Source organism: Argiope bruennichi, chromosome 9 (genome assembly GCF_947563725.1).
Source record: "Argiope bruennichi chromosome 9, qqArgBrue1.1, whole genome shotgun sequence".
Classification (NCBI taxonomy): Eukaryota; Metazoa; Arthropoda; class Arachnida; order Araneae; family Araneidae; genus Argiope; species Argiope bruennichi.
The window spans coordinates 57,610,733-57,637,887 of NC_079159.1; the positions used below are offsets into that span (position 1 = coordinate 57,610,733).

At 25.9% G+C, this 27,155-nt stretch overlaps 1 protein-coding gene across 9 annotated transcripts in view; it reads left to right on the forward strand.

Annotated features, from left to right (window-relative positions):
* LOC129985345 (MAP kinase-activating death domain protein-like) overlaps nt 1–27,155 on the forward strand; it is a 121,743-nt gene that overhangs the window by 66,291 nt on the left and 28,297 nt on the right. For 8 of the 9 annotated variants that reach the window (XM_056095336.1, XM_056095333.1, XM_056095334.1 and 5 more), the window contains 20 exons: nt 93–173; nt 369–707; nt 797–863; nt 998–1,138; nt 7,473–7,586; nt 8,580–8,751; nt 9,262–9,367; nt 10,499–10,990; nt 12,219–12,396; nt 13,676–13,744; nt 16,652–16,766; nt 17,072–17,255; nt 18,474–18,677; nt 20,340–20,421; nt 20,518–20,628; nt 21,108–21,229; nt 22,140–22,310; nt 23,437–23,708; nt 25,241–25,457; nt 27,023–27,130. In XM_056095336.1, coding sequence (XP_055951311.1) covers nt 93–173; nt 369–707; nt 797–863; nt 998–1,138; nt 7,473–7,586; nt 8,580–8,751; nt 9,262–9,367; nt 10,499–10,990; nt 12,219–12,396; nt 13,676–13,744; nt 16,652–16,766; nt 17,072–17,255; nt 18,474–18,677; nt 20,340–20,421; nt 20,518–20,628; nt 21,108–21,229; nt 22,140–22,310; nt 23,437–23,708; nt 25,241–25,457; nt 27,023–27,130 — 3,345 coding nt within the window. The remainder of the gene's footprint in view (nt 1–92; nt 174–368; nt 708–796; nt 864–997; nt 1,139–7,472; nt 7,587–8,579; nt 8,752–9,261; nt 9,368–10,498; nt 10,991–12,218; nt 12,397–13,675; nt 13,745–16,651; nt 16,767–17,071; nt 17,256–18,473; nt 18,678–20,339; nt 20,422–20,517; nt 20,629–21,107; nt 21,230–22,139; nt 22,311–23,436; nt 23,709–25,240; nt 25,458–27,022; nt 27,131–27,155) is intronic. The other variant, XM_056095338.1, reaches the window with a different exon arrangement.

Genomic DNA, 27,155 nt, shown 5'->3' on the forward strand with positions numbered 1-27,155 from the left:
TTCAATGATATCTTTAAATTAAGCTTTTGATTGATACACCTGTATAAGTTAGTATATATCTAATGTTTGTTTCGGGAATCTCTTAATTTCAGGTAATAAAGCCATCTGGTGTAGAAGATTTACCACCTCTGCCAGAACCAGAAGGGACTATTTTACAAAACCATCTCAAACAAGTAATTTCTGTAAAACTTATGAATATTTTTTAAAATTTGATTTGTTATTTAATTTTATTTTGTAAATATTAATGTATGTTATCATTTTTAAATTTTCTTTATTATTACTTTTTTATAAATTCATTATTTACAGTTTGCTCATAAATTTATGATTGTTAACTTAAGATAAAGATCATAACACAACATACTTTGTAGGCTTTAGCATCTATGAGTATGAGTCCACAACCCATAAAAAACCTGGATCGTATTCAGCCTGGAGTAGCTGATCGCCTAGTTTCGCAAGAACCTCCACCTCCCCCATTGACTACAGGTTTCAATCCCTTAATCTATGGCAATGATGTGGATTCTGTGGATGTTGCGACTCGAATAGCTATGGTTCGCTTCTTCAACTCTCCAGGAGTTTTGGCTAATTTTATGGAGCATACGCGAACATTGCGATTATATCCTCGCCCTGTAGTAGCCTTTCAAGTGAACAGCTTCTTGCATTCAAGACCTAAATTCTCTTACTTTCTGAGTAAATTTGTCCGTACCCAAGTATGTTTTATTGATTTTTTTATACTAAATTTCCTTATATATCAGAATTTTTCTTGACAATAATAATTTTATTTATTTTTATTTCCTAGGCTGTTGAATTTTTTGCTGAATGGTGTCTTGCCCCAACAAATGTTGCTTTCTTAAGAGTCCATACGGGTAATTTTTTTCATTATGGAATTAATGTTTTTATTTCTCTCATTGAATACTGTTAATACCTGGAAAAATAATCACAAAATCAATTTACATTCACACAAAGCCATTTCTTTAATTTCTTAATTATTTTCCTTTAGGTGTTTTTGATCCAACTGTTGTTGGTGATAAAGCTAAATGGTATAGCAACCAGTTAGAGCCTTTGCATTTCAAAGTATGGTCAGAAGGATCACACTTAGCTAGCTCCTTGGCTACAGCATCTCAATCTGAACCATCTACAGGTAATATAATCTATTATTAGACTATGTAGTTTAAAAGTTTTTTGTAGTAATGTTTTGTGAATTCATTTCATTTTTTAAAAGAAATTTAGGGGAGGGGCATTATTTAGTGGTATGATGTGCTTAGTTTTGCACAAAATATCATTTATTCAAATATAGCAATACAGAATATATTTTTTCACAGAAAATATCCCAAGCAGCAAAAGATCGTTGGCCAACCATTGGCCAAGCATCGCCCCACGGAACGAGCGAGATCGGAGGCGATCTCGCCCCGACATTGGTCATGTCCCCCGGCGGTTCGCCGCGCGATGGCCGCCCGACTTGTTTTCGACGAATTTGCCGATCCTTTGGCGACTTGTTATTATCACGGGCGACGTTATACCAAGCATTTCGCGACCTGTTTTATCAATGGGCGACCCAATACCAATCATTTCCCCATGTGTTTTAACAATCGGCGACCCAATACCAATCATTTCCCCATGTGTTTTAACAATCGGCGACCCAATACCAATCATTTCCCCATGTATTTTAGCAATGGGCAACCAAATGCCAATCAATAGGCAATTTATTTCTGAACACTTGCTGGTGTCAAATTGAAATATTAGTTTAATGGTTATTCAATTTTCTCAAACTCTAGAAACTAGTGTCATAATATTTAAAACTATCATACTTTCAAAATTTTGTATAGTTTACTTTTCTTTTTTACCTATTAATAATAGTGTTTGTTATTTATTTTGATAAATTTAAAATTCCATAAAATACTTGCTTTTGATAAAAATTCATGGAAAATGTCATTCTAATAATTCTTCCAACTTTTTTTAACTATTATTATAGCATAGATTTTACCACAACCTTACCCTATAAAATGTTTAAATGACATTTTTTTACTGCTCTTTAAAAAAATAAACAAATGTTAAAATTATCTGAAATAATTTTAAATTTGATCCCCTGAACATCTATTTACATATAAGATTTATTTCCTTCATTGATATTTCCTGTTTATTTTCATTGTTTAATGCATGGGAAGAAATGTTAACATAATCATAGTTTCAATTACATAATTAATCAGAAAGATTTTAACTGATATTAGAAATTTAAAAGTAGGTGTATTACATATATTGCCTATATCATCTGTTTTTAAAAGCTATTTTAAATTCGAAATAGAAAAATATATAATTCTTATTAAAAAAATATTTTTTTTTTACTATACACACTTTTATATTGCTTAATGTGAGTAATCAACAAATAATTCCTAAAGAATAATGAATAAAACACAAATTCCTATTTTAACACCCTAAAATTTAATGCATTGATTAAAAATAGTTTAAAACACTAAATTATATAATTCCTATTATATGTTTCTTCAATAGAAAATATTTTACAAGCACAAATTATTAAGTTACTTCAAATTTCTAATATTTTCATAATTTATGTTTAGTGAGGTTTAGATTCTTAGCAAAATAACCATATTTGATCTATGTTAAACCCCGAATATTTCACAAATATGTTTCATAAAAATTCCATATACAAAAATGTAATGCTTCTTTCAATTTTACTGATTCTATTTACTATTGACTTTACAAAATTACTTCATGAAGAAATTTTATACCTCATTATAAATTTTAGTGTTAGCTAATGTCCAATAGATAACATTTTACAAGCACAAAATAATAATTTACTTCAAATTTCTAATATTTTTTTTATTATCTATGATTAGTTTGGTTTTATGGCACAAGAATTAAATTTGATCTTTGATTAACACTGAATATTTCTCAAAAATTCCATACACAAAAACGCAGCACTTCTTTCAATTCTACAAAATTCCTTATATTTACTATTAACATGCAAAGTTACTCCAAGTTGTAGAAATTTTACACATTATAAATGTTAGTGTCAGTTGATGTCCAACATACAACATTTTACAAGCACAAATTAATAATTTACTTCAATTTTCTAATATTTTCTTGATCTATATTTAGTTTGGTTTTGTAGCACAAGAACCAAATTTAATTAATGATTAACACTGAATATTTCACAAAAATTCCATACCCAAACATAGAACACTTCTTCCCATTATAGGAAATTTTATTTACTATTAATTTACAGAGTTACTTCATATTGCATTAATTTTAAACCTCATTATAAATGTTAGTGTTAGCTAATATTCAATAAACAACAATTTACAAGCACAAACTTACTTCTTATTTAATAACTTACTTCAAATTTCTAATATTTTCATAATTTATGTTTAGATTTGTGGCAAAATAACCAAATTTGATCTATGATTAACTCTGAATATTTGAAAAATATGTTTCACAAAAATTCCATGCACAAAAATACAACACTTCTTTCACTTATACGAAATCTTATTTATTATTAACTTACAAAGTTACTTTATAGTGTAGAAATTTTATACCTCATTACAAATGTTAGTGTTAGCTAATGTCCAATTGATAACATTTTACAAGCACAAATTAACAATTTACTTCAAATTTCTAATTTTTTTAAATCTATTAGTTTGGTTTTGTTTCATGGCACAAGAACCAAATTTGATCTATGATTAACTCTGAATATTTCACAAAAACTCCATACCTAAAAATGTAAACACTACTTTCAACTATACAAAATTTCTTTAGATAAATATTTTTTTAATTATTATTTTCCCCTCTTTATTTTTAGGAGAAAAGAAAAACAACTATGCAAAACAATTTATTTACAAAGACCTTCATTAAATAATATTTTAGAAATACAAAGTAAAATAATAATTTACTTGAAATTTTTTACTGAATTTTCTGTAATGACTTATACACCCAAGCAAAATCCTGAAACTATGACTTATAATTTACAAGAATAAATAATATTGACACAAAGTCATTTATAAAAAATTTATTTAAACTTTATTTATTATGTAATACTTGAAGAGTTTGAAATTTCTAAAAATCCACACACATTTATATAAATATTATATATATGTATAACTGAATCTTCAGCTACATATAAAGAGAATTATACATTTCATTTTTCCTTTTTGATTACATTTGATGAACCTAGAAAACAATTATAATAGTAATTGAGATTCCGCTTCATTTAAAAGTACAAATAAAACATTTGTTGACAATTGGAGATGAGTAATTAACAAGCGAAAGTATTATAGAACTTCATAAGCATAATATTTTTGTTCTGATACTGGACTGTGTAAGCAAACTTTATAATAATGTTTAGGATAATAAAGGAAAAAAAAAAAAAAAAAACTCAAACTAATGGGAGTAAAATTTATGTTACTGTTTTATGAAATGTGAAATAATTTGAAATTATTCATATAAGAGTACTCAAAAGTGCCTGCATAATCTCAAATTTTAAAGAAAGTTTAAAATAAATACATTCTGCTAAACTTTTTTTAGCCTCATGTCAAAATAAAAATAATTACACAAATGTTATTTCAATACCAAAATATAAAAATGTTATTTAATATTTTATTAAACTTCTTTCATAGAAGAATTGTAAATGAAAAGGAAAATTAACTAAGCTAAATAGAATTAAAATCACTTGAATTGTCAGTCTGCAAAAATAATGAGGTTGCCATTAAAAAAAATTTATTCAAATTATATAGAAAAATAAAATTTGTACAAAACAAAATTTATGCCTTTCTAATTAAGGCAAATAAGTTTTCAGATAAAAAAATCAGAAATTAAAATCTACCTACTTGTCATTCAAGCCTATCACATTACAACATTTTGAAGTTTTACTACATTTTTCACGAAAAGACATTACATATTTTGGCACTTTAACACATACATCTGATAAATCCTTGATTGCTTCCACTGATCTGAGTAATTGCAACTGACCAGAGAGAAATTTTGTGATTTGGAATAACTTCAATTCTAAACAAGTTCTTAGGATATAAAGTGAATTGGGACATATAATTGTCTCGCATATAATTGTTTTAAATTTCCTTCTGATGTTCCAAGTTGGTAGAAACCATATTCCGTCACATTAATTGTAACTTCCAATATTTTGCTCTTTTTTGAAGTCAGGAATAGAAACTTGCACAGTAGTTTCCAAACAAATAGTGAGAAATTTTTTTTTTGTTTATATTTATAGATCAATTTTAAAATGTATTTTATCTTTAATTGCATTTTCAGTTTTGAAACAAAGGTTGCACAAAATTTTTATTTTATTAAATGAGAGATGTATTTCATACTTTGCCAGGTTGTCATTTGGCATTCTATAGAATGCTTAGAAAATGTATGAAATACAAATTGTTTCATACATTACTGGCTTGTTTTAGGCATTATATACAATGCTTGGGCATTCTATAGAATACTGGATTTCATATTTTGCTGGTAATACATATAAAGAATTATACATATACTTTTTCTTCAAGTTCACTCTTCTTTTTGTAGATTTGATGAACCTAAAAAACATATTCCTTAATTAGAATAATGATTGAGCTTTCATTTCTTTTAAAAGTACAAATAAAATATTTGTTGACAATTGGAGATATGTAATTAAGGAGTAAAAGTCTTATAGAACTTCATAAGCTTAATAATGTTTTCAATCTGATAATGAACTATATAGGCAAATATTATAATAATGTTTAGGACAATAGAGAAAAATAATATAAACTAATGGGTGTAAAATTTATGTTACTATTTTATGAAAGGTGAAATAATTATAAACTATTCACATAAGAGTATTCAAATATAACTACATAATTGCAAGTTTTAAAGATTTTTTTTTTTTGAAATTTACAATAAATATATTCTGCTAATCTATTTTTTTAGCCTTATGTCGAAATAAAAATAATAACACAAATGTTATTGCAAAACCAAAACATAAGAACGCAATTTAATATTTTTTAAAAACTTTTTTCATTAGAAATTGTTGTTAACAAAAGGAAAGGCATTGTAAATGAAATGGAAAAATATCTGCAATAATTTAAGAACACACACACAAAAAAAGATAAGAAATAAAATCACTTGAAAAGAATACAAACAAGAAAAGAAATGATAATGGTCGCTTACGCCTAACGCTAATAATATCACGTGCAACTCCATGTTTCAGGTAAGCAACGAGTTCGAACGGCTTCAACAAAAATAACCTTTTTTATTCACTATTTAGAATAAATAATATATTATTTACAAATATATAATAATAAAAACTTTACACTTACCAAGTTTCTTGAAATGACAGTATGCGTTGCTGGTTGAATTTCAAAATCCAATACATGCCAGGTGATTCATGGGAAATTTCTAAAATATGTTCGCATAGCGCCGCCTAGGAAAAGCAACTTTCCCGACATCGAGGCGACTATGGGCCGATTGCTTTGAGCCGGTCTTTTTCACTAAGTCGCCGTAGGAGTTCGCCCCGATGAAAAAGCGATCTTCAGAGGCGACAGAAAAAAATATGGTCAGAATCCGATGTCGCGCCAATGCAAAGGTGACATTGGCAAAATATGGGCGGCGTATATCAGATGGATGCAATGCTTGGCCAATCGTTTAGCGACTTCTCTTTGTTGCTTGGTAGCTTTTAAACATTCATCACAATTTATTATATAGTTGAGTCTTCTTAAATGCATTTTTTTTAAATTCTAAGTTTTGGGGAGAGGGTTCCTTATTTTAATTTAATTTCTTGGAATTTAGATTAAAAATTAGTTCAAAGCTTTTTAAGTGCATTCTTTTTAACATTTTTGATTTCCTAGCTATGTAAGTGCATGTTCCAGAGATGGCTGTAATTCAAAATTCCAGATTTTTTACTTTTTGAAATGTGTTTTTGTGAAATAGGCATATTATCTTTTTCATATTTAGTTTTATGTTTATATATGATTAATTATGTAGATGATAATATGCCTTAAAGCATATAAAATGTTTATGACTGCTGATAATTTAAATACTGTGCAAAATATGAAATAGTGTTTATTCTTATTCAACAAAAATATGTGTGAATTTTTTAGGGTAGCAAATTCTCTTCAAAATCTTGTTAAGATAGATTTCACTTGTAATAAATATTTTAAAAGCAATTTATGAATAACTGAATGGCTGCATTCTATTTGTCATTAGCACTTATTTCAACTAGCTGTAAAAATCTTCTTTATTATTTTTTAATGTGTGTACTTGATTTTAGTGAAAAGCCATTGCCTGCATCAAAATGGCTTGCTGATCATACTGAATTCATTCAAATTGTATTCAATGTTAACTTTCATTTTAGTATCAGCAGTAATTTTCAATTTAGTATTCCTTAGTATGGAAAGTCGTATTTTTCCATTCTTTGGAAGATTAATTTTATTATTTTAGAGATTTATCATCTATTCATTGTATGTTTCATTCACCATTGATAGATGAAAGTTGTAGTGACAGTGAAGGTGCTGGAAGTACAAGCTCGTCATATTCTTCTTTGAGTGATTTTGTGACAGACATGGTGAATAGTGATATTACAAGTGAAGGGATGTTAGGTAATAATTTCTTTGTGTTTATTGCCTTGACTGAAAATTATTTTTTATATGTGCGTGTTATAATTTATGTTCATTTATTTTTACTTGTTTTATAAATAGTAAACATTTTATTTCTGTAATATATCTGCTTAGATACCATTGTTAGGATAAATAACATGGTCAGAACTTTGAAGATATTAATGAGTTAAGTGATTATTTATAATTTTTATTCTGGAAAATGTGTGGAAAAACAAAGTAAGTCTGTGCAAAAATTTCTATTTGGGCAAACTTCTTATTAGCTAAAGATTTATTGTTGTTGAAATGACTCTTTTACTATTTAAACTTAAAAGATTTTCTGATTAGTTGTTTATTATAATTTAAAATCTTGTTATTTTTTATTACAAAATAAATTTTCTTGATTATTTAGTCAAATACAATTGACTTGATATATAGCTCCAAATTTTACAGTATTATTTAATTTGAAATGTTCTTATATCTGTAGATATGTTACTTTAATTGAAAATAAACATTCAAAACTTATTTAGGGTATTGGTTGTTCAAATGCATCCCTTTTTAGACAGAAACAAATTTTCTTTTTGTTTGTTAAATTATCACATTAAAAATAGTGGATAAAATGTTTAATTTTGTTGTTTATGATTTATTATTTTTAGTTTGTTATAACTTTAAATTTCTTTGATTTTGTAGATAAATAATAAAATTTGGTTTTCTAATGTTTATATTATAGATACCAATCCAAACTTTTTAATTTAGTATTTTTTTTTCTGTGGTAAATTTGATTGTTTGCATTTATATCATCAATTTGATTAGTTAGTCTTATTATGATCCTACTGAATATGTTTTTTATTTCTATGTTAACATATTTTAAGCTATAATTTCCGTTTACTTGCTGGTATATTCTGTTTGTATATGGTAAACTTGTTGGAATTGTTTTGTAATTAAATAAATTTGCTTTTTATTTATACGGACATATTAATGATTTTTTTAACCATGCAGTTGCTGCTGGAACTGATGACCCAGGGAATAGCCAAGTGCTTTTTGACCACCATTCTGTTTATCAGCCTCCAAGTACTTTACAGCTTCCTACTACAGGTGTTAACAGCAGTGATTCTGCTTTTTCTATTCCTGGCTCATTGTCAACTTCTTCTTCCCACTCTTCTTTATCAAGGTATTTATAATAATATTGAAAAAGATAACTTATTCTGTTTATATATAAAGTTATCATATCTTACATAATTGATTTTCCAACCACCAAACATAAGTAATATAAATTATTATAATTTATTTATGCAGCAGAAAATTAAAGTCTAGAAATTAAACTGAATTATGGGATGTTGAATACTATGTGATAAATAAATCTTTGTTGTGAACACTTTTTTTTAAAAGAAATTGATGAGTTTGCTTTCAAATTTATTTTAAATTCCATCATTCTCTGATGAGCATAACTCTTGATTTCTTCTATAAAGTATTGTGAGTAAACTAGGAAATCATAAATAAATTGCATTAAGAGATCTTAAAAAATTGTATGGAAACCTTAAGTGTATGTTTATATTTAAAAAAAAAAAGTTTGAGTTTTTTTATATTATATTAGCATCATTATGCTAAATTTGTTAATAATTTGTATTTTATATTTATGAGAATTTTTTAACACTTAAAATTGCATTGTGTGTTTTTTTAGTAGCAGCCCTTCTTATAACTGTGATCCAGAAGAAGACTTAGCTCGTGCTGCTGAGCAAGCTGTAACACCAGGGTTTCAACCGCTGGCTTACAGATCTGAGTCACAGGTACATTTCTTTTTACATTTTATAACTTTTCTTCTATTGTTTCATTAAATATTATGTTTTAATACAGAGAATTCTTTATCTTTTAAAAATTTTGGATCATTCATTATTGTTGTTGTTGTTGTTTCTTATGGCACTTGCCAGTTTCTTTATTGTGATATTGGTTTTTGAAGGTTTTGTTTTATTTTAGCATAAGCTTGGTTATATATACTTCATATAAGAAGAATTTCTTCATTGTTAAATAAATGTAATTCAATTATTATTCATCATGCTATAGAACAATCTAAAACAGAGGAAAAAAGAAATTTGGATGTGAACTTCATTTTTTTGTGCTCTTTTCTGCAACAATTAAAATTGTTTGATGATATGTTAGTTATATTTTAAAAGATTAATAACCTAATGGTGGACTCATTATCTCTTAGAAATTCGTATAAACTTTTACAAAAAGCTTTATACAAAATTTAAAAAGTAATGTCAAAGCTGAAGTTATTGTGTTATTTGAAAATATTTGATAAAAAAAATTTAATTAGTGAAATGATTTCATTGCTAAGTATGCATTGGAAATCATAAAATATTCTTCTTAAAAAAAGCTTCAAATATAATAAAATCTGAAAGCAATATGTTTGAAAACAGTAGATATGACAGCTATCTGGTTAAAAGCTTCTCTAGTGTAAAATTACTTATTGAGGCATGAAATGAAAGTGGTGAAAGGATTGAAATTAAAATTTTGAAGTAATCTAATAATAATTGCTTTTTTTTTAATAATAATATTTTGGTTTCTTTATCTGCTATTGAAATGGGTGCCTACTCTGTTACTTTTAGCCCTCTAAAAATTAAAATGATAGAACTTCTCAATACTTCTTTGTTTTATGCCATATTCATAATAAAATGGCTTTAAACAAATAGTAGTTCATAGTATACCATATTCATAGTAAAATATATGTATTCATCATTAAAATTAAAAAGACATCGATAGTAAAAATGGGAAATTATTTTTTTAGATACATTTTCTTGATTTAAATGCAAAAAAAAAAAAAAAAAAAAAAAAAAAGTACTGTATCATATTTTTGTATGAAGAAGAGAGTGGATATATGGAGGGTTAAGAGAAATGATATATTTCTTCTATTTTAATAGGATCAGGGTGATGCAGATGCAGAAGTGTTTAGTGGGCAGGAAGGAGAAACAGCAACTTTGACTCCTTCTACTATTCGCTCTGTTGTTTCACCGCAACCACCTCTACAAGGCCGTAGTCCAGCTGATAGTCTGAGCAGTGATATTGAGAGCATTCATGATCGTGATACTCCACATAATATAAGTAGTAGTTCTGCTGCCTCACGCATAAGATCTAGCATAACTCCAGAAGCATCAATTGACAAAGGGAGTGGTTCTGGTTCAACACCTACACCGACTCGTACCCTTAGTATTAGTAGTGTTTTGAGTCGTACAGGTAGTATTGGAGGAGCTTCATTAACAACTCAAAATAGTCAAGGTTCACTGCTAGAAACAATGGCTCGTGAAGCAAGGGAAGTTGCTAGAGAAGCAAGTAAAGCTGCTGTTGAAGCTAGTAGAACTGCTTTGGAAGCTACAAAACCAGCTCGTGAAGCAGGAAAGAAAACATTATTGAAGGTGAGTATAGTTCTATTAATAATGTATGTTGACAATATATACAGAAACATATATGTATGCCTTTGCATACTTTTTAGAAGGAGGGATGGGATCTCTTTTGGAGAAAACCAACATCTATTTAAAACTTCAAATGTTTTGATATACATATACTTTAGAAAAGCCATGCTGAAAGCTCATATCAAAATTCTCTGGATTAAATTTTCTATGTATATTTACTTTAATATTCATTTCAAAAATTCAATATTCACTATTTAAAAAATAATATCTATTGTTAATGTGCCAGCTTAACTTTGACTAAAATGGAAAGGAGGACCTAGCATTCATTGTAATCTTTTACTAAGAGGAAATAAATGTTAATTTCATTCTAAGATTTAATTTTATATATATTATGTGATGATTCTAATCTATTAAAAAGTATATCTACATTTGCTTCATAATGAATAGCTATCTATTGTTCCATACATATATGAAATTGAAAATTATATAATAATTCAGTGTCTTACAAAATCTTTATATCCCCCCCCCTTAAAAATCACTTTTCACTGGCTTCTCCAAAATACAAAACATAAATAAATTTATTCCTAACTGTTTTACATCCTTATCATAGTATCTTGAATGATTTTTGAATCAGTTCTGATTTGTTTCTTTCAGAATATCTATCTTTATGATATAAAGTAGGGGTAAAAATGCTAAAATTTTTCTGTATCAAAATTAATTTTGCAGTGAAGTATAACAATATTTTAAAAATCATCTATAGATTATTTTTTGTTTTTACCTCTAATCAAATGTCACTATTTTTTTAAATATTTTCCATTAATTTTTCAACAAATATACCATTCATTAGTTATGTTATTTAAATTTTTTTAAATTAATCTGAAATATTTTCAGAAAATTTTTAAAATATGATTATTGATAAAGAACATAACATTCAAAATAAATTAAACATCTATATCGTGTTTTATAAAGAAGAGATTAGTAGAAAAAGTGTTATGGTGCCTTTAAATCAACAAGCATTTGAAAATTCTTATATGGAAGTAAAAATTTTAATTACTTTGTAATCTTATGGAATTTGCTTTTGTTATAGTCATAAAATGTTAAATAATTGGAAATGCAAAAGAAACCGTCTGCCAATAAGAAAGTTACGATATCATTTAAAAAAAACATTTAAATAAATATCTAAATGAATGGGTTAAGTTAAAAGTTTTTAATTAATAAATTATTTTAATAGAACCTACAAGCATTTGGAGAACCTATGACATCTGGAGGACGGGATAAACGAATACCTGAATCCACTGAAATAGTAACTCGAGATGGTGGCTCCAGTCCTGGCTCCCTTATATCAACTGTTAGCAGTGAGTTAAATGGTATTGCTGCTCAAACATCCAGTATGTTTTCTGGATTATTTGGTAAGTTTCATTATTTTTATATATATTAATTTTCAATTATTTTTTAAGTAGATTTTTTCCATGCGTAGTATATTCTAAAAATTCTTAAATATTCTTACATCTTGAATACTTTTATTTTTGAAAGGAGTCAGTTTTACTCTCCATAATACAGAAATTCATAAATGTGCATTAACAATACTGATAAAAATGTCCTTTACGCCTTTGTAAGGCATTGACTATCTCTAAGAGCATTTGGATGTATTTTTTGTTCATTCTTGAAATCATTTGCTGCTTATTTTCAGCCTTTTTGGCTATCCTTATGTAGTTTTGAGAAGCATGAATTCGAGAATTCAGTACTTTCGGCATCAGTCATTTAATCTAGTGCTTGAAAATATGATTGTGATTTTGCAGATCACTGCTCTTACAGTCACAGCTTCCTTTCATTCTTTATTTTTATTTGCATTTTCATATGTATCAACTTGTTTTATGAATGAAAAAAATCAATTGATATTAGTTTGTGGCTATTTTTATAATACCTGAAGAATTGCAGTTTTAATATAATTGCAGTTGTTTTATTTCCTATATTTATAGCTTATTGTTCTCAAGACTGCTGTAATATAAATAATGTAAATAATGCAGAGAAATAAATATATTGTCTGGAGATTATTTATGACTTTGTAAATCATAAAAAGTGGTCCTGAGAGTTAACCTAACATTAGGTTAGGTATAAAAAATGAGTACACTTATCAGAATATTTGCTAATAGAATTTTGTGCAATAACATAAGAAAAGGGGGAATAATTGCTAATATACAGACTAATTGTATTACTGAATCTCTTAAATTTGATTAGAGGAATACTATCCTTGATAATTTAAAACTGAGCCTTTTTCATATTGATTCATTTAATAGAGATGTACTTTACTGAAAATATAATGCCTTTTTTAATACATTTATGAATTAACTATGTAATGAATATTTTACTGAGAATTGCTAATTCATCATTCATAAAATGCTAATTCATCATTAGAATTTTATATACTTACAAAAAAAGCAAATGAGTATAATTTAAAATTTATAATTTTATTGCATGTATAAACAAAGTCTGAGTGATATTCTTCAAAATTAATCAGAGTCACAGAATTAGTTTAGTCAAGAAGATTTAATTAAAAAATATACTAACTCAGATATCAAAATGAGTTTTTATGGATGTTTCAAAAATTATGTAATGGGATATATGTTTATAAAATAAATGTATTTTTATGATGTTTAAAAATACAATTATTTGTTATTTTGTTGTTAGGTAGTCGATCAAGCTCTATATCTACTAGACCTAAAGATCGTGTGCAGCCATACGGTCCTTTCCCTACAGGTATGTGTGTGTATATATATATATATTAAGATATATATTATTAAGAAATTAAAAATATATAGTCAAATATCTGCAATGTCTTCAGAAATGCTAGAATTCTGTTTTTCTCCCTCTTTGATTTTATGTGGATTTGATAATATGGGGAAACACAAAGTGATTTGTATTTTAAAAATCACTTTGTGATTGACAGATTTTGTATTTGTATTTAATTAAGGAAACCAATAAATTGAGTGTCCAATTACAACCACTGGTCCCATTTCATCAATATTTCTTTCACAGGAAAATTTATGACTTCTAAATTTGCCATCAGTGGTTGCCTCTCCATTTTCAACCTCTATTTGTTGGTAAAATTGGGGGTAAAAACTGTATACTTTTCTGTTCACCAACACCGATCAAGACTTATCAAATGTCATCTGTTCTCTATCTCCATCTATTTTTTGAAGAGAAATTAGAAGTTAAAATGTTGTCACAATCTCCATTTTCTACAACTTTACTAGGTTTTCCTACCAAAAATAAAAAATCTGTCCATAAATTGGCGGGCAATTCATTTTGAAACATTGGAGTATAACTAACTAATTCTATATCATTATTATATGCATTGTTTTGCTAATTTGATGTAGTAATATAAATACTTTAGTTAACTTTATTTATATTATTATGATTATATTTTTATTATTTGTTCATTATGATACATAATTTATCAAAATTTATTGACATAATTAAATAAAATTTATTTGCACTAGCAGCTTTTTTGATAGTCTAAATGACATTTATATATCCATGTCAACCAATTTTGATGAAATGCATCTTATGAAAATAAGAAAAAATAAGTGTTACATTAAATTATGATTACATAACAATGATCGAGCATTCTGATTAGTTAGTTAAGCAAAACGATGAAATTAGTTAGTGATGGAAATGGAAGTGCAGATATGCATGTAGGGATAATGAGTTTTCATCATAATATAAAAGTCATTATTAAAAGCTATATATGTGTTCTGCATCTCTTCTTAAGTGATTGTGTCATTTTTAATCAGTTTTTCCCATTTTTTGGAGAGAAGAATGCTATCAACTTTTTGAAATGCAAAAATTAATTAAATATTCAATTAATTAGAAATTAACTGACCTTTTCCTGTTTTTCTATCATAATTTCAGAGCTAATAATTGAACAAAATATCATCTTAAAATTCTTAATTTTGCCATTTCAAAGATATCAGTTGCGTTTCTGCCCAGTTTTTCCTTCAATTGTTATAAATTAAAAAAAAATAATAATAAACATTAAAACTAATGTTAATTTTAAACTATTTTACCTATACATTTTTTTAAAAATTTGTGCTTCATTTTAATACATATCTTTTTACTAGGTTTACATATGCTTCTAAGTAATGATTAAATGATGCCTAAAACATAGGCTTAAGTCAACCACTCTGATGGAGGCTTGAAAAGTAAAACCCTCCCCAAGAAATAAAACAGGTGCTCGATATCTGCATCTGCTTCAAACTATAACAAATTTATCAATATTCTGACTTTTCCCCTCAGAAACTTCAAGGGAAATTACTCCAAATAAAATTTACACAATCATGAAAGAAAAAATTCTTTTCATTGATGCTAATTTTTTTTTTTTTTTTTCATTTTTTTTCAATTGTTATTAATTCTTTAGAAAAATTAACCCTAATGATTTTAAAATTAGGAACTTAGTAGGCTGTCCTTTGCTGGTTAATGTTAAGAATTTTAAATTACTCTACTACTATTTTTTAAAATTTCTTTATTTCAATACATATTTCTTGGAAAAGATTTTTTGTCTATTATAATTTATAAAATTGTGATTTTACATTAAAAATATTTAATAGGAAAAGATTTTGTATCCGAGGCAATGCCAGAGTATATCAAGTAGTATGAAATGAAAATTGAGAAAATCAATGCATTAGATATTTATTTAGTGATTGTGACTTCAAAATTCTATCAAAATCCCCCCCCCCCCCAAAAAAAAAGTATGGAGTTGTGTTTTTAAACATTTTATCGAAAATAAGCAGCAGTTCAGAGAAAGGGGACTATTAATTATCTGACGGTGTTATTAAATTTGTTATGAAATAAAAATTGGCTAAATCAATTCAGCAATTGTGGCTGTGTGACTAGTTCTTTACTTTTCTCAATTATTTTAAATATTTAGATGAGGGGCAAATAGCTGATCACAGAAAATGGCTAGTTTTTACTTTATTAAACTTATATTTTCTTTTGTTAGTAGTAGAAATATTAAAATATGAAAATTGTGACATACCTGTAGTATCACAATTTTATTTCAGTTGTTTTAGATTGAAGTATGCCCAGTTTTCTTTAAATTATTACTGTTCTTTTGAATTTTTTTCATTTTAAATAAACGTTTTACATTTGTATATAGAATTTCCCACCATTTCAACATAGATCTCCTTCATTATTCACATAAATACCAACTATACTTAGCTTTTGGATATCACTGTAATTTATTATACACTTTTGGAAGCTATTAAATAATGTTAAAGGTCATTGACATTACCTTGTAATAACTTTTTATTTTTATAAATTTTGTATCATTATTAAAATTCTATAAAATTTAAAAATCATTCAGTTGAAAATACTATTATTTTCTTTTTCTAGTTTATTCATGTTTCAAAGTGTGCTGGTGTTTTGAATGTAAAAATATTTATTAAAATAAAGTCACAAAAGCAAAAAATTCTCCACAAGTTATTTCAAACCATTTCACTAATATTTACTCTTTTATTTTCACATGTTACAAATTGTTTAACTTTTGGATATCAATGTATATATTAGATTCAACAATCTAATAAAAACATTTTTTGTAAGTAAATATTTTTTTAACATTATTTTCCATTTTAAACTTAATATGCTGGAATTTTTGTTTTAATGTAGCTTTAAGAAAAACTCCTCTTGAAAAAAATGCATTGATCAAACATACTACAAATCAACAGAAAAAGCAAGATGCTCAGAGGCTACAAACTATTGAAGATAATAGAACTTCTCATACGTAAGTAATCTACTAAAATATTTGCAAATTATATATTTTGTTGTGTGTGTGCGTTGTTATTGGTAAATTTTTCATTAATCTTTCATTATTGTAAAAAGGCTCTTTGAATATTTTTTACTCTAAAGTGGTTTTATCATAGTTTTAAATTTTATCAACTTTATAAGTAGGTAGTTTTTAATTTATTCTCATTACGGTTCTTTTATGGCCATATGAAAAAATTCTTACATGTAAGATAAAAACTTCATTTAATTTTTGTTTATATTGATATTAATTTTTTGAAAATGAACTTGTCTTGCATTTTTTAGAGACAACCAAACATTTTTGAAGGAAGTAATAAATGCAGTTCTTCAAGAGGAAGGAGTTAGATGGATGAAATTATCTAAGATCAAGCGATTAATGGAAGATGAAAATTACCGAAATTTAGTTGTTTCAAGGCTGAATAAAACTTTGGAAAGGAAGATTGGACCAGATGATCACATTGATGATGTGGTATGAAAAAAATTTAACTGTTTGGTGATTGTATGAAGCTTTTTAACATTCCTTGATTTAATACTTTGGGTTAAAATAGAGAACATGAAACCATTAATGCTTATTTTGATTTAAAGTATAATTTCAGTACATTTCTTCTAAATTATGCTATAAACCCAAAGATCAAATAACTATGAAATGAGATCATTTTTGAAAGAAAAACTACACAAAACCCTTAATGATTCTTTTAAAATAAATGTTTAGAGATATATATTAAAATATTTTTTAAATATAATATTAAAAATATAGAATATTTTCTGATTCTCTGTATTACTTCAAAAATAAATCAAAATTAAAAAAATCAAAATGGCTACATTTTGACTTCAAAATCAGGCTGAGGGTTGGTATATGCTTGTTAAAAATTGCTTAGAAGTTTACAAATACATATTTTCTTCCTAAATGAAGTAAAAAAAAAAAGAAGAAGAAGAAAAAAAAAAGACCTTCTCGTGTTTGTGACATTTCAAACGTGAATATGTTTCATATTCAATTTGCATTTATTTGAAGTCTATAGAGTTTAGGGAGACTTTATTGTATTAATGTTTATCATGATTTAATTGCATTATATAAACTAACATATTTCAGAATTCAGCAGCTGTTGAATAATTTTAATGAATTTATGAATATAATTTTAATTTTCTTTGCATTAGAAAATTGGAATTCTCTGCAGTTCCTTTTACAATCTGTAATAGTTTTAAAGAATATAATTTAAATGAAGCTTTAAAATATTCTTATTTAGCCTAATTAAGGTTTAAATTTTTAAAAATTACCAATATGTCTGAAATACATAGTAATTAAATTTGTCTGAAATATACAAATTTCTATGTGTAAATAAATTGTATAAATTAAAAAGAATTATGATAGTAATTTAATTCATTGGTATAGCCTAAAAATGTTGTTTTAGAAAGATTTCATGTTTTTTACAATAAACAAGTTGCTAAATGTTTGCATATTCCAAATAGTCTTATAGCAAAATAATTGCAATCAATGGATACCATGTTCTATGCATCACAGTTAATCATTAGTAGAACATTGATGAACGACTTCAATTTTCAGCTGTTTATTAATTTTGTTTATGAATTTGATACATCTTTTGATAAAAATCATTTTTGATTAAAATTTATTAATATTTTAACTATTGTTTGAAAAATTATTAACATCTTTTACTTATTTATTTAATAGTGCATTACAAAGCCTGTTTGGAAAGGTTATTTGAAACTTTTACAAGCTGTTATATCAGGCCTGGAACATACTTATAGTAATTATGGCCTTGGAGGCATGGCTAGCGCTTATCAGGTTTTAGAAATTGCACATACACATTATTATACCAAAGAACCTGAATCAAGGCTTGATACTGGAACTAATACCACAGCATCTCTTTCTCAGGTAATTTTTAATGCTAATTATGTGTTATAAATTTTGTCTACTTTTTAGGTATTCATTAATGTTTACTTTAATACAATTTTTTAAAGTCTATATTCTTAATGCAGTATCTTAATATCAGAAAAATTAGGTTCAAATTTTATTTTGAGTAATGCATGAATTTTTTAATTTGTTATTAATTAGTGATTCTTATTTTAATAAATCTTTTATGTCTAAAAATATATTTATCTTTATCCCTTCCTTCTTCAGAAATATTCTATTTGTCTAACTTTAGTTGTCCAGTTTTCCATTTTCCCCTTATGTAAAAATAAATAAAAGTCAAATTTGTGACAAATGTCAGCTTAAATAATTTTTTTTAAACATATATAGGTACAAATTTTACATTTCCAAATAAAAAATATCAAATTACAATGCCCCTTTCAGTTTTCAATAATATCTAATTTTTTCAAGTTTATTTACATTTACAACTTTTTTTTATATAATGCTGACTTTTTATATTTATCCAAATGGAGCTCTTTCGACTTACCTGTTGTTTATAATAAAGTGATGAAAATTGAGGGAATTTATTATTATCATTTGCTCGTATATTGTAAGATATTTGAAGAAAAAAAATGTCATTTTCTTTTGGCGACATTTTGCATATTGGTCTTGATGTCAAAGATTCAATTATATCATTGATATGTTTAATTATTTTCCTTTATATGCAGTATAAAGTAAATGTAGATTTTTCCTTTTTTTTTTTTTTAAATTGAGCTAGCTCTGATTTTGGACATGAAAAAAAAAAAAAAAATTAGAAAACTGAACAATTAAGGTTAAATAAAAGAAACAAATGTTAACATTTCTTTAAATAGGGGATGGTTCTGGGGGCCATGTGTTGCAGTTACACTCATTTACCTCAGAGCAATCCAAAACATTATGCAACAAATATGTTTTAAAAAATTCTGAAGATAAATGGTTTTAAAATCTTAAAATGATTAAAATAATTATAGAAAAAAATGATACAAAGGAAACTTCTGTTTAGTATAGTGTAAAAAATCTAAACAATTTATTGCTTCAAGTTTTTATTTTGCTTCATAAAAAAGTTAGGTTACAAGTTGAAATTTTCTTTTATAAACAATTGTTTTTACATGAATAATTGTTGAATTATTGATTTCAAGTTTCCTGATTTTTTTTAGCAAATTCGTTTTAAAACAATGGTATGCATTTTTCTTAGGAATTTAACGTCTCAACTTTTTTGTAGCTGAATAAGATTATTTTTTAAATCAGTAATTACCAGTTCAATTATGAAAAGCAAATTATATAAATTATGATTCAAACTATTTTGTAGAATTTCGTTAGCTTCATTTTGCCTTTAGGGGTATAAAGAGATAAATATAGGAATATAAATCCTCTTAGAGATATTTATGAAATAATTTTGTTAAGAAGCTTGCTTCTACCTAGCTGCATGATAAATAGGAAAAATTGTCTTGGAGAAGAGCATTGTCTCTTAATATGTGTAAATTATTTTAAAATCTCAAAAAGTTTAAAATTTTAAAAATGTATTTAATAATTCATTAGTTGTTAATGAAGTTAAAATCATGATACTGAAGAGAGTGAATGTGCAAGTACTCACCTTTTTGAAAGCTGCATAATATTTATTGACATTTTTAATTTTTTTCATTGTAGGGTAGTAGCCCATTTGGTAGTGGAGAAAATTTATATAAACATTTATCAGACAGACCTGAAGATGCTACGGGACTATCAGTTGGTAAGTACAGGTTTATACATTAGTTGTATCTTAATAGAAATTTTTAAATATGGGCCAAGAATAAATAACTTTTTATGAAAAAAAAAATAATTTCAGCCAGTTCTAGCAAGAGCAGTACGAATAGCAGTCCATCTGACCTTCCTCATGCATCACCAGGAAGTGAAAGAGATTATCAAGATCAAAGACAGCTTCAAGATTCTTTATGTAGTAAGTATTCATAAATAGCATTGTTATATCAGTGGCATCATATACCAATACTTAGTACTGGAGAATTTCTAAATTTATAGCTAATATTGCCCAATAATAAAAGGGTGTTTTGAAGAACATCTCTAAATATGAATTGGATACGCAATATTTTTTTCAGAGCATAATTTATGGAAACTTTGATATATATTTGTAAATTAACTATTAAGGCTCTATAATAATTATTTCATATTTATCTTTATTATATACTTTTTATAATAATTTGATTCAACTAATACTCGCCCTAAACAGTGAATTAAAAAAAAGTAAATCTCAATTTCTGATTATAATTTTGGGAAAAAAAATTAAATGAAAGTTGAGTTTCAAACATAAATGAGACATGTCATTTATGCTTTATAAAGTATCTTGTTGATTAATTTATAAAATTGAAACTTAGAAGTGTCCATTTAGATTTCATTCTAATAGAATATATTTCTCTTCAGATGTTCACATTACTCCTTCTCCTGAAAGCTCAGAACATGAAGAAGCAACAGACATGTTTCGAAGCATTATAAATGCCAAACGAAATATACTATTCTCAAGAATAACTAGTGTTGAATCAGAAGTAAGTAAAATGTTGTGTATATATATATATAAATCTTTCCAAAAAGAAAAGCTGAATTTTTAAAATAAGTCAATAATTCTTGCAAACAAAACTTATCTACTTCAAAATATGTTCATTTTTTATTTATCCAATTCCTCCATTATTGGAATGATTTCTGATAATTCTCTTTAGAGACCATTTTATAAGTACCACAGCAAATTGTCTGCTCTTCTGTGTGTCTAATATTTTATTTTTATGATGGATTTTAAATTTGGGAACAAAGAAAATCCATGATATTAAATCTGTAATTATGGACTGTTATGTTTTTGATTCACATTTGAACATTTCAACTGCTCCTGACTAACTGCAGTAAGTTTCATGCTTTGCTTATCTGCCAAAAAATAAGGCACAAACTCTGCTGCATTGTAATATATATGGATGATATGCATCAAAATTTATGTGAAATATATTTCTATTAATATTTAGATCTTCAGGCATTTCATGCTCATTTTGAACAAGGATTTGTTTTAATCAAAGCAAGCATTTCTTTGCTAATAAAAATCATCATATATATTAAGAAAATTGTCAAGTACTTGAAATGCTAGTTCATTTTACAATTCACAAAGCAGTGACAGAATGGCATGGCATTCTGAAAAAAGTTCAGATATGTATATATTAATATTGTCGATTTTAAAAATTTGGTTTATTTTTGGACAGACTCCTTATCTATTTGTTTTGAATACATTTGATTTTTTTTCATTTATTTGATTCTTCACAGCAAAGAGTTTGTTGACATTTTATGTTGTCATTAACTTCCCCACTTTTTTGTTTTGTTGTTGTTACCATGATTTGCCTTAACTTTTGTTAGCTTATTGTAATTCTATTTTCTTGTTTTGCCCTGTCACTTATCAAATACACCTATATCCTCTAGGTTTCAGAAACTGGTACTGCTTTAAGTCAAAGTTCTGATCAAGCAGTTCCAAGTTGTAATGCTAGTGATACTGGAAGCATGACTACAAATCCTAGTTATCATAGAAATCTTAGGATTAGCCAAAATTCCTTCAGATCTACAGTTTCAGATAGTGAAATAGAAGCAGGGAATGTAAGTTTCTTTTAAAATACTACTGAATAACTACTCTATTTGACTTAGTATTCTTTTGATTTTTTTTTCTTTGTATTATTCTGTAGCTTTTTTTTTTCTTTAAATTTTTGTTTTGCATTTTAGTTTTAAGTTCTGCTAGCTTTTCATGCCAGTTAAATATTTGAGTTTTATGATTAGTACAATTTGTTGTTGTAATTTAGCCTGATCTGTGATATAGTTGTAAAATTGAGCAATTTTGCAGCAATTTTTATTTCCTAATAAAAAAAGAATAATCTTATTTGTTTTCTGTTAAAAATAATAATTGGTATTTATTTGAAATATAAATAATTTTGATCACCTGTTTTGATTATTTTACTTGAATAAAGTGACATAAATTTTTGTTTCAGAAAATGTCCTTAAAATTACACATATGTCATGTTTTACTATTATTTTTAGCATTGTTTCTGTTATTTTTTTAATAATTGAAATTATGAATACATTTTTTGAAAAGGATTAATAGTTGATAGGAAAATATAAAATACTTGAATAATTCAAAATGTTTGGAAATAATTCATAAAACAAATAAATTTAAGGAAATTTTTTTTCCAATAGACAATCAGAACTACATTTCTTTGAATGAAGTTATTCAGATAGTTAAAAAAGAAAATTATCTTCATATATATAAATTCGACTTTTTATAATCTTTATAAGAACTCAGACTCAACTGTTTGCAAGAAATAATCTCTGCTCAAATATGGATTTTTTCAGTGTAAATTTCTTTTTTTAAAAATGATATTACATTTTTAAAATTTTAAACAATACCTACTATTTATTAAAAATATTTTTAAACCATTTTTTTTTTGTATTGCAGTTTTTATTTGCATATATTTGGCATTAAAAAACAATACATTCATGATATGATTGAAATATTGTTGTAGGATATTTAAGTTTTTTAATTGTTTGTATGTTTTGGAATTAATATTTCTGTGAATACTTTTCAAGAAATTTATGTATGTCAAAAAAAGTATTCTACTCTATTTTTTGTTGTTAAATGCATTATTTCATTTGTAATTATTTAATATATATATATATATATATATATATATATATATATATATATATAAAAATTTTATTTTCACTCTTACAGTTCCTAAATAATCGCCAGAAGCGAACCCCAAGTATTTGGAGTAGCAAAAGTAGCTTAAGTACAGGATTCAGATACCATGGGGGAAGTATTGTTAGTACTTCTAATCCTGTAAATGAACCAACTAGAGTATATTTGTTTGAAGGCCTTGTTGGTAAAGATAGATCAACTTTATGGGATCAAATGCAATTTTGGGAAGATTCATTTCTCGATGCAGTTTCACAAGAAAGAGATATGGTTGGGATGGATCAAGGTCCAGGAGAAATGATGGAAAGGTATTTTCTCATCTAATATATTTTATAATTTATTCTGGTGTATCAAACTATGTTGTTAAGGAAATAATTCTAATTTATTTCTTTATTATATTTTTTATGAGGGAAGTTTTATATTTTGCTGTTTTAAGCTGTATTTATTTAAAAGTACAAAGTATATTTTTTTTAAAGTACAACGGTAAAAATATTCTTTGTGCCTTCTATATAACCTAAGTAATTATAAATCTTATTTCATAATATTTATTTATATGTTTTTAATTTAACCAATCAAATCCTTATAAAAAATAATGCTTTGAATTTGTTGTGTAATATTCTATTTTTCTCACATTGAATATATGGAAAGGCTAATTTTTGTTATCATCAAAAAACTAATGCAACTTTTAGGTTGTTATGTATATTTATGCTTTTCCTAAATCTGAAAAATAACTAGGACTATATGTCTGTGAGTAAGATAACTCAGATATGGAAGTAACTGAAAAATGAGATTTATCATTTGGAAGTTCATTGATTTATACACATGCTAGCATCATTCGAAGAAAATAGGGAAAATTTGGTGTTTGGTTTAATCACCTGAATTATCTATACCATTTTAAATCAATTGAGTAGTAGACTTTTGTCAGATTTTATTTGTATATATATATATATATATATATATATATGAATTAACTCAAATATACAATAAGTTATATGATAATTTTTTATCATATTGATCAGAACGCTACATAACAGCTATTGATCATAAAAGCTATTTGATCGTAATACTAAAATTATGAATCTATTTTAAATTTTAGATTCATTATGTCAAAGAAAGAAATCCAAAATACATGCTTATTTATCTTCAATGTAGACAAATCAAAAACATGATTATGGAAATATTAGGTAGATTTCTCATTAGAAGACATTGAGTTCTCATGACACAATTTCAAAAAATTTCTACAGATCTTCACTGATTATTGTCCCTAGAACCCAAAACCACCTTCAATTCAAAAGTTTATATATGCATATAATGCTTTGCCATATTATCTTGTTAAAAAGATAAATAGAATAATTTTGTTTGAATTTTAGCCAAATTAGAATATATTGTTAAGAAATGTAAAATGAATGAGTTCATAGATGAGATGTCTAGCCAAAGGATGTAGAAAATTAGGATGTAGAAATAGAAATTTTCATTTCATTTTCACTTCCATAATAATGAAGAGGAAAAAAGCAATCAAATTAGCTGAATTAATGCTTCATTGCGACAAACAACTTTTGTATTTAACGTATTTCGATAGTTGCAATTGCTTTGAAACTAAGAGCTAAAAAGTGTTTTTCAATCCCTAATTTTAATTGTTTTTAAATCAAGACTTTATTTTGCCATTTTAAAAAGAATAAAAAAAAAAAAAAAAAAGGAAGAAAGAAATTTCTGTCTTTCTTTTCGAAGATACATTTTTTAAATAATCTTAAAAACTCTAGTTGATGTGAAAAATTTATAAAAATGTGTATTTAATATTTATTGTTGTGCATATTATATTCATTAAATATTTTTTCTTCAGATATCAATCATTATCAGACATGGATAAAAAACGCTTAGAGCATGATGAAGACAGATTGCTATCAACCATGTTGTATAATACAGTAGCATTTATGGTAATGGTAAACGTGAGCAAGCAAGAAATCAGAAGAAAATGCTGTCGTTTATTAGGAAAATGCCACATCAGTCTTGTATACAGTGCAGAAGTTAATGAACTGCTTGATAACATTACAAAATTGGTGAGTTTCTCATTATATTGATTAAATATATTCAAACATGTTACTTAGTTTGTTTTACTTAGCAATAAGATTTCATTGATTCCTAATAATTATGATATATTTTATAATTAATGCAAATTTATATTAGCATTTTAAATACAGATAAAATGGTCAGATTTTAGTTTTATGAGATATAACTGCATTTTTTAAATGTTTTGAATTGCTATTATTTTAACATTTGTGTATATTTGTATAAATTGCAAGGTTTTTTTATTCATATTAGATATTGTGAAAAGCTATTTTTTAACAGTAACACCTTTTTAAAAAAAAGTTTTGCTTGACTATAATTTTTTTAATGTTAGATGAAACAACATATGTTATTCAGAAAAGTATGCTGAATATATTGTTAAAAGCTGTAAGGGACTTTTCAAAAGAAAAAGTAATAGAAGTTATACAGTTAATTTTTTCTTTAATTCTGCTAATTGCATGATTTTGATTTTTCTAAACATTTTTGATATTTTTCTTTGGTCTGTATATCCTATTCATATTTAAAATATTTGAATTTACATTATTTATTTTGAAGTATATCATACAAATTTAGAAACTGGAACTTGAGGTTCAACATTTTATTCTTGTGTTAAACTTCAGTTGATTGAGTGATTGTGTTTAACTTCAAATGTAACTTTTATCCTTCATTTGATGTTTATAATTTCCTCAGCCTTTCAATATCCTTTTTCCAGTTATGTTTATTGTGTACATGACCTTCCTAATTGAGTAAAATTCTATGATTTCATAACATTAATGAAACATAACTATCTGAATACTCTATCTCCTAATTTCAACTTTTCACAATACTGTAACTTCATTTCTTATTCCTCACATAAATTGTGTTGATAATAAATAATAATAATAATGAAATGTATTTATAAATGCAAATTTGAGGGAAATTTGCATAGCAGTCAAATTGAAGTCATTCAAAAGATAACGTTTCAGATTTTAATATGGACATTTTTTTTCTTTTGTTCTATAATATTTTTGGAAGTTATGGTGAGAAAATATTAAAATTTTACATAATTTTTTAATTGCTCTCGGGTACATATTTCCATCTTCCAAATTATATCTGTGCCAAATTTAGTAGTTCTACATCTAATTATTTGTTGTATTAAAAATCTGATGATTTTTCCTGAAGTTGTTGATGTGTATTCTTTATTATTTGTAAAAATAATTTATTATGACTATTTTTATTCTATAAGATTTGATAAATATTTATATGAACCATGTTAAACATGGCCTGTAATTTTGAAAAGATTGAAGGGCCCATCTAAGTTATGTGAACTCACTTTTTTTTTTAAATACAAGTAACAAAACAACTTGTTAATAAGCCAAAAAAGCTTAACTTTACACATTCATGTTTGACATGATGGTGGTAATAAGACGTATTGGAAGAAAGAATCTTGATAATAGAATTTTATCTTCCTACTATATTTTTGCATTAAAGGACAAAAAGAAAATTTTAATTGTAGCTTTTTAGTTCCTATAATAAAAGTTTATTTAGTGATTTGAATTTTTATTAATCATTTTTTCAGCAAGGCAATGATATTGATTTAAAACCTCTTGGGAGTCGTCAGATGCATCGTCAATCTTTCACAGTGCACTCTGGTGTAGATACTACTGGCGACATGCTTTTTATGGAGGTAATTTTTCATTTTAATTTTTAAT